An 8,857-nucleotide genomic window follows, 5' to 3' on the forward strand; every position below is an offset into this window, starting at 1 on the left:
GAAAGGAAGAGAGAGAAGAGAAAAGAGCGAGAAAATGGATTTGAAGGAACAGTGCAGCAGCTTTGAAGGTAAAGCAGGCAGGCTGGCTGGTTGGCAGGCTGGGTTGCACAGATAGCACTAATAGGCATAATTCTTAGCTCCGCTTCCATGGTGCTTTGCACACTGGTACTTGGCTGGATGACTGACTAGACGACTGACTGGCTGGTTGGGTGATCCAGGGATTGACCTGCTGTCTGGCTGACTGAGTAGATTTTTGATTGGCTGGCTGTTGGGCCCGCTAACTGATGGATTGGACTGATTGACTGGCTGACAAACTGAGGAGTGGACTGGCTGTCTGACTGGTTGATCGCTTGACTGCTTCACTGACAAACTGTGGGAAAATCTGTTTGGTGTCATGTTCCTCAGCGCATCCCTCTGCACTGTTTCTGCCTCCTGTCTATATATCTTTATAAAATGTTCATAACCTGGTCTCCAGGGTAGTTGTGGTACTCTTGTGCTCCTTGTTTCTTAAACTTTACTCATGCTCACATTGACTCACATTCTTTTCCCAGAGGCGTATATTCTCCAAAACCACCAAAGCTCCCTTACCCTTACCGTGACTTTAATATAAGCCCAATTCTTACCGCAGTCCTAAAACCACATCTTCCTAATACACTTTAAAGCAAATAACCTTTTGGGGACCAGACATGGATTTATTTTATCTTTCATTTAGCAGAGATAAAGCACAATACATGTATTTTAGCAGATACAGCTAAAAGATAACTATCTGTAGTCCCTGGGTGGAGGTGTGTAGTTTAGTAAAATCAAAAGCTTACAAACATTTGTCCTCACGTTGTGACCCCTGTCCCCCTCTCCCACACACTTACAGTGCAGTATTAAGTATTTTCTAATGCAATACTTTGAAGCAAAAACTGCAGTTGCCCTTTGCAGATTTTTCTTTTCCTGCGAAGCCACTTTTGTGCATTTTTCCGATTTTACTCCATCTTAAAGTCTGTCTGGAAACTTAATGAAGTCATTCCTATTTTCAGTGAAACTGCGCAGTCAATCAGGCCCATAATGGCTGTGTCATGAATGGAACGCATGGATAAATATGGATAAGAAAAGGCGGGTGGCAACGAGTAAGCTAGTGAGCAAGTCAAACTACACAAAGGTTTGTGCGTCATTAGAATAGTAATGACAGTCAGCCCTCTGGTCCGGGGTTTTGTTTTGCTTATATTAACTGAAATCATTCACCCTTCAGCTGGAAATAGAGCATCCGGTTCCTTGAATGTTTAATGAAAAATAGTGAGTGATCCTTTAATTATTTGGAAGGTAACTGTGGCTCATTAATTTCTGACCGTTCTTGCTAAAGGGAAACTTCAGTGTTTAGAAAGTTGCTGCTTAGAATCACATGAAAAGCATGAGAGGGGCACACAGTGGAGCCAGCGCAGCCATACAATGATGAATCAGTAAACTGTCAGTGTGCTGATAATCTCCTTGGATGTTAATGTGTGTAACTGTATACATGTCAATAAGGGTATTGTTTGCATCTCTACATCTGGTCAAAGCTTCCAACACTTGAACTCGAACTTGAGACTTGAAGAACTACTGACGTTTCCATCAGCCTCCTTGCTAATTAGCAAATGTTTCTTGCTAACATGCTGGACATGGTAAACATAACTCTGTCTGCATCAGTATGTTAGTATTAGTATTATCCTTCTGAGCATTGCAGCATTTTGCTCAAAGCACAACAGCGCCGAAGTTCGGCCTCACAGAGCAGCTAGCGTGCCTGTAGCTGTCTTGTTAAAGAGCATGCATCCTTGGGAAAATTTACTGAGTTAAATAAAATGTGATAAAGCATCAAAAAAAGTAGTAAAAGAAGCACTGCTTCAGTGCAGTTTATTTTAGTAGCAATCTTTATGTCTGTATTTTGGCGGTAAGCCTTCTTTTTTGCAGAAGAAAAACAATAAAACTTTGACACTAACTGTTCATTGGAGTAATATTTTTGCACTGACTTGCCAGCGCTCACTTGTCAAACAGTGCCTGTGAGGTTTTTGATATTCTGAAGATATTATGTTTCAGTGCAAGTAGACATGTCTTTTTCACCACAGAGGCTATTGTGAATTGATAACATAAAGCGTTTACCCTGACTCACTGTTGTATGAACTATTTAAATAATGTGGAAAAAGATACGAGTCATAAAACATTGCAGATCATTACTTCAACATCACTCTGAGATTTGGAAAATCTTTATCTCATGATTTCAAGGAAGACAAAACATACGCAAAACACGCTCATGGCCCTCAGCCCCCCCTGGTCTTAATTTTGGGAACTTTGTATTTGTCTCTGTGACCTGACATCATTAGTGTTGTTTGTCAGATGCAAAGCTTTAATTAAAGCCCAGCTATCAGGGACAATAATTAAACACAACGAGAGTCTGGTTTGGGGGCGGGGGGGGGGGGTAAGGCTGTGTCTTCCTCTGGCTTCTTGTCAAAATAAAACCAATGGCAAGAATGTGATAAAAGCAGCAAGGAGGGGATGCGATAGCACACAAAAGGTGTCAGGTTGTGTTTTGGCGATGAAGCATATTCATTTGTGTTTCTAGTTGAAAGGCAGGAGCGATAAGCAGGCTTGAAACAATGCAGGCAGAAGAAAGAGAGGGACAGAACAGCAGAGAAAGAAGCAAACTGGCAGATACAAAATGAGAGAGAGACGGGAGATTGACCCAGATGATAAGACAGAGTGGAGTAGTGTGGTCAGGGTCATTACGGCATTATAAATAAAAAAATACTACTCTGTTCTTAGGTATTGTGACTGGACTCAGCAGTAAACAACTAGCTTTCAAGTGTGTCTTGACTGACTTGCCTTTCATGTCTGTGGAGCAGTAAATACCATGTCAGGCTACAAGTCATGTCGTATCAGATACGCCGTAAATACGAGCTGCCGACGGGGAAAAACAGCAGAACGGTAATCACAAGCACAACACAGTAAATTTTGTGTTCCTCAAAATCTTCTTAAATTACAGCAGTGTGCCAGAGGCTTTGTTGTTTTCATTAGGGTTTAAGGGGATGTATCGAAGGATCATATCTCTGCATCACAACACTAGACATGGAGTCATCTTCAAAGAGCGAGAAGAGAAGGAATTCAGAATCAGGGTGAAAGACGGAGAATGAGTATCTGTGTCAGTGTAATGTCCAAATCGTCGTTTGATAAATAATTCCATTTGCTTGCTTCTTTTCATCACAGCGTGCCGTGAACTAATGTACAAATTCACACACCTGCTCTGCTTAGCAGCGGTTAAGTCGGTGGAACCGCTGTGCTGCAAATCTGAATACCTAAGAAATGATTAAAGAACGACTTTCATAATTATCAAGATGAAAAAGGCGGTTACTTTAGCTGTTGTTTCACTGAGCTAAAGCTGTGAATTGCTTTTTTTTTTTTTTTGTGGGTGTTTTATTTTACACGCTGTAAGGATGACAACAGTGCTGGGTCAAAGGCAAATTGAAGACCTGTGGTGAAGGAATTGAATTGTCAATATCAATTTCATGGAACAATCTGAAGGGAGGACTGAGAGCTGCTCGGGGTGTGGTGCGACAGAAATGAGAAGTGACTGGGAGGCTAACGGGTGCAAGTCTGGATAGATGACGAGAAGGAGGAGGAGGAGGAGGAGGAGGACGGGCTATTAGGGATGGGCCAGTTTAACAGAAGCATCCAAAGTTAGCTTCCATTACTGCGGAGTAGATTGGGTGACACCGTGTCATTGCTTCATTTCTTGCAGCAGGTTATATTTTCTTCATCTGTCTGAGACAGCCTAAACATACAGAGAGATTTTATTTGGGAGAGAGAGGGGGGGGGGGGGAGAGGGAGAGAGAGAGAGAGAGAGAGAGAGTGAGAGAGAGAAACTACTTAAGAAGAGTTTATTACTCATTTGTTCTTACTATCAATTTCCTGTCATTCATGTCGTGGCTAGATAACTTTTCCCTGGGAGGGAATCAAAACTTTGGAAACAAATTAAAAGAGTCGGAGCTGTGGTGATGAGATACATAATATTTTATGCTGGATTAGAGCCTAATCCACAGTTAATCCCCTGAGAAAGGTAAATAGCTAAATGTCAGCTAGTATCCTGTTAAAACATGCAAATTACAACAGCCCTCCTCTGTTTTCCACTTAGCCCATCTCCCCGTTTTCACCCCTATATAACAGCAGCTATTAAATTTTTATTGTTTCATTATGTACCTCATAGTTGAAATAATATAACTGCAGCTGCAAGCTGGCGAACCTTGTAAACAGTGACAAAAACACCAAAGAAATGCGCCGTTGCTTTCATTCTCTTGGCAATTTCCATTTCTATTGGTGCATCATATGCTAATGAGTGAGCGGAAGAGCTGCAATTTGTTCTCATACTTGGCTGTTATTTTCATGAACATGAATAATTACAGAACATAAAAATCCCTGGTTTCCTATGAAAAGTCAAAATATATTTCTCTGGGCTTTATTAAGACTTAATGAAATAATCATGGCAGTTAATGGATTTATTACTGTGGTGCATTACCTTGAAGGGATTGGGTAGCATGGGTATTAGATTCATATACCTGTTTTTTTTTATACACGGTGCTTGTAGAAATGAGACCTAAACTCAATTAATTCAAAACCATCAGGGGATATGTGAACTATATTACAATTTTCTGCCTACTCTTAATCATTTTGTCATTATCACTATTAATGTTAATATACTCCCCTCCCTCTCTCTCTCCCTCTCCCTCCCTCCCCCCTCTCTCTCTCTCTCTGTTATATAGGCCTTCTGCCTTTCTGTGAGAGGGAGTATTTCCTCATCTCTGTTGTCAAGACGTACGGTTGTCAGGGGCCATGAGTAGCTGCTGGGGTGACAGTCTCCAAAACCCTTTGACGTGGAACACCTAAAATGGGGACAGGACTTGCTGCCATGCTGCAAGCTCAGCTTTAATCACCGTGAAGACGCCCCACCGTTCACCTTTGTCTCTACTCAGATTTGGCCTGCTTGCCCCTGACCTGCACCCTTCCTGATTTGAAACTGCTGCTTGCTGCCTTCCTCCCTTCAACTCCTTTCTTTTGCTCCTTTCTACTGAGGCGACCTCAAACACTCCAAATCCAAACCATGGCCAGCAGACCGCGTTTGTCCTCCCTGTCTCCCTCCCTGTTTCTCTCCCTCCTGCTCCCTGCACTGTTGCTCGTCCACTTGCCTGCCATGGTGAAAGGGGACTGCTGGCTGATAGAGGGGGATAAAGGATACGTTTGGCTGGCTATCTGCAGTCAGAACCAGCCTCCATACGAGACCATCCCCCAGCACATCAACAGCACGGTCAGTATGGACTTATCTATCAGTAGGCCTTTTATACAACTACAGCCACCTCTATTAAACCGTATGCCTACATGCACTCTGAGAGAAGATGGTGTCAGCTAAAGAGCATGTCATTAATTGTGACAGTGACTTTTGCAAAGGTGCAAGTCAGTCAAATCGTCTGCGTACTCAGTACAGTGCTTGCAATTTATAGTGTGAATGTTGGTTGCGGTGATAACCACGACAAGGTTAGTAATTCATTATTAATAAAGTAATCATTTTAACCACTAAAAATGTACATTCTTAATCCAATACAGTTACTGGGCTATATTAATGTGTCCACTGATGATGACAATAGCAGCAGTAATAGCTAAATCGTTATCTGGCTGTGATGATATTATTGGAGCAAATCATTGCTTAATCGGTTTAATTGGTGGAATAGAAGAGATACACGAACCCAAACCAAATGTTGTGTTTTGAATTGTTTTGTGCTAATGCTATTCCTTTATGTAGCGGCTTGTTGTTGTCTCCGACCCCTTATTCCAAAGAAGTGCGGTCAGGTGTTTTTGGAGCATTCCACAACTTTCCCAGTCTTTTGTCCCAACTTGTTTGAAACGTGTTGCTGCATCAAATTCAGAATAAGCACATATTTCCAAAAATCACTGAAGCTGATGAGGTAAAACATTCAATATATTGTGTTTGTATATTCTGTTTTCTATTGAATATAGTCCAAAAGGATGAGCAAATTATCACATTCTGTTTTATTTATGTTTTATGCAGCATCTCTTTTTTTTTTTATACATTATAAAGTGTCAAGTATTTCAATTAGTGTAACCATCTGCAATTTGCTGATTAAATGTTTAAAACTGAAAAACTTTAAAATAATTTATTAAAGCACCCAATGGTAATGTTAACATGCAACTACATTCCGCTCCAAACGTCAACATTTACCTCAGCTAGCTCTCTAAGGAAGGTTGCTCAGCTGCTTCCAAACAGAGTGTGATTAACTAAATACAAATTTTGATAAAATGTGTAACTGGGGAAATTACTCATTAGACAGCAAGCTTGTATGTTTAGAGGTGCAGTGTACTCTTGGCAGCTATTTTTGGCAAAGAGTTCAGGTCCTCCTCTGTGGCTGCCAGAGGGTGCAATGTATCACCTGAAAGTCATCTGTTCTCTTGTCTTTCTAGGTTCATGACCTGAGGCTGAATGAGAACAAACTTAAGGCTGTGCTCTTTACATCCATGTTCCGCTTCACAAACCTCACTGACCTCAATCTTACCAAGAACGAGATCAGCTACATTGAGGATGGGGCCTTTGCTGGACAGGCCAACCTACAGGTCCGTAGCCAAAAACACAACTCTGCTTTTATGCATCTCTAATAAATGTTCTCCTATTTACATATATGGCAAAACAGTAAGGAATTTAACAAGTAACGAGTCGAACATTTCCCTCTATCTTACCATACCCACCGTTTGTTGGCTAAATTGTTTTCTGGCATTTTTTAGAAAGTAGTAAAGACGCTGTAAATATCTTATGAAAAAAATCCAAAAAGAAAACAGAACAAAAAAAGGGACAAACTTTCTTCTTTAACTGTGATCAATGCTTTGAAACAAGCTGAATTAGAAGTATGTTCCAAAATCATCCAGCAAAAGACAACTGGTGTGTTGAGTCCGAATAAAATATATCCCACTGAAGCACATTGTAAGAGCATATCTTCAAGAAATGAAAGAAAATGGGTGTGTTTTGTCATTATTTATCAAAAAATTCAAAGGCTTACTCTCTTTCTGTTTCAGGTTCTCCAGCTGGGCTACAACAAGCTTACCAACTTGACTGAGGGCATGTTGAGAGGTCTGGGTCGAATGCAGTGCCTCTTCTTGCAACACAACCTCATTGAGGTCATTGCCACCAATGCCTTCTGGGAGTGCCCCAGCCTCAGCAGCCTGGACTTATCTTCTAATAAGTTAGCCCGTCTTGACCCATCTACCTTCACTGTCCTCAACAGGCTGATGGTATGTGAACTAGCAGGAAACCCGTTCCACTGTGGCTGTGATCTCTACAGCTTTCTCACCTGGCTGGAGGCGTTTAACAATGTTACCCACACCTACGACCGTCTCCAGTGTGAAACCCCTCTTGAAATGACTGGTTATCCACTTCTGAGCCCAGTACCCGGACATGGAAGAAATGCCCGTTACGCTCTTTTGTCTAAGTGTCGTGATGGTGTGATAATTCCAGGGATGACTTCCCAGACGCCAGATCAAGATGGCTCAGGGATGGGTTTGGACAACCCAGACCAAGGTCTGTACCACCAGCCAACCATATCTTCCACTGCTGACCCCACCTATAGCCATCAGATTTCTATGAAGCTTCAAAGCATCTCCCTCTACACTGCTTCTCTAATCGTGCAGATCCCACGACCATACAGTAAGATGTACATCCTCTCCCAGTACAACTACACTTTTGTTGCAGACATCATGCCCCTTAAACTTAAGAAGGAGACGGTCACTTTGGACAAGCTGAAACCTCACACAAACTACACCTTTTGTGTGGCTTCTGTCAGCAAATCTCAGCGCTACAACCACACTTGTCTGTCCTTTACCACAAGAGCTATGGGAACAGAGGATCCACGGACCAATCCATCCACAACTACCCACTACATCATGACTATTTTGGGATGTCTGTTTGGCATGGTCATTGTGCTTGGATTTGTCTATTACTGTCTCAGACGGCGACGCATCCAGGAAGAGAAGCAGAAAGCTATAAGTGTGAAGAAAACAATTTTGGAGATGAGGTATTTTTAATTTCTTAATATATATTTTATTATATATTATTACATACATATATAGAACCAGAACCAAGAGGACAGAGCACATTAGTCCAGCACTGGCTTCCTGTAACATTTAGAATTGATTCCTTCTCCTTGTATACAAAGCCCTTAATGGGATAAGACCAAGCTACATTGCTAAATACCTCGTAAAAAATCAGGGATACAGCACAATTAAGCCTCAAAGATCTGGAACACACTACCTATAAGATATCAGGGAAGCCAGCTCGCTAATTATTTTTTATTCTAATGTATTTTCTAGCATTATTATCTAGTGGGTTTTATTCTATTCTATATCCTGGTTTTTATGTTCGTTCTATGTCTTTTTTTATGTAAAGCATTTGGTGCATAGGATTTCTTTTTGTAAAGCACTTTGAGCTGCATGTCATGTATGAAAGGTGGTGTACATGTGTACAAATGTATTATTATATGAATTTTTATAATAATAATAATCCTTCTTGTGACAATAATTTATTATGACTAAATAATAGTCATTAGAAAAGAATGACTAAAAACATTTTATTTCAACTGTGCTGTGGGTCATGCTTTTGGGCCAGCTGTCATGATTTCTTCAAGTGTGAATTGAAACAGCAAAAATTCTGTCATCCTGTGGCATCACTCGGATGAAACTAATTAACTTAGCAAAATTTACTTGGGCCAAATACTTTTTCAATCTTGTTGTTTGGGCAAAATGATTTTCACAATGTTTGTTGTAAAGTGAATCTGTCATTCTTCAG

General features: G+C 41.0%; 1 protein-coding gene across 2 annotated transcripts in view; it reads left to right on the forward strand.

The window, feature by feature from the left end:
* The window catches only part of LOC143319033 (protein phosphatase 1 regulatory subunit 29-like), a 249,560-nt gene that overhangs the window by 210,877 nt on the left and 29,826 nt on the right, over nucleotides 1–8,857 (forward strand). For both annotated transcript variants that reach the window (XM_076727591.1, XM_076727592.1), the window contains exons 5-7: nucleotides 4,776–5,317; nucleotides 6,487–6,636; nucleotides 7,093–8,087. In XM_076727591.1, the coding sequence (XP_076583706.1) occupies nucleotides 5,114–5,317; nucleotides 6,487–6,636; nucleotides 7,093–8,087 (1,349 nt within the window). In that variant the 5' untranslated portion in view covers nucleotides 4,776–5,113. The remainder of the gene's footprint in view (nucleotides 1–4,775; nucleotides 5,318–6,486; nucleotides 6,637–7,092; nucleotides 8,088–8,857) is intronic.

Source organism: Chaetodon auriga, chromosome 4 (genome assembly GCF_051107435.1).
Source record: "Chaetodon auriga isolate fChaAug3 chromosome 4, fChaAug3.hap1, whole genome shotgun sequence".
Lineage (NCBI taxonomy): Eukaryota > Metazoa > Chordata > Actinopteri > Chaetodontiformes > Chaetodontidae > Chaetodon > Chaetodon auriga.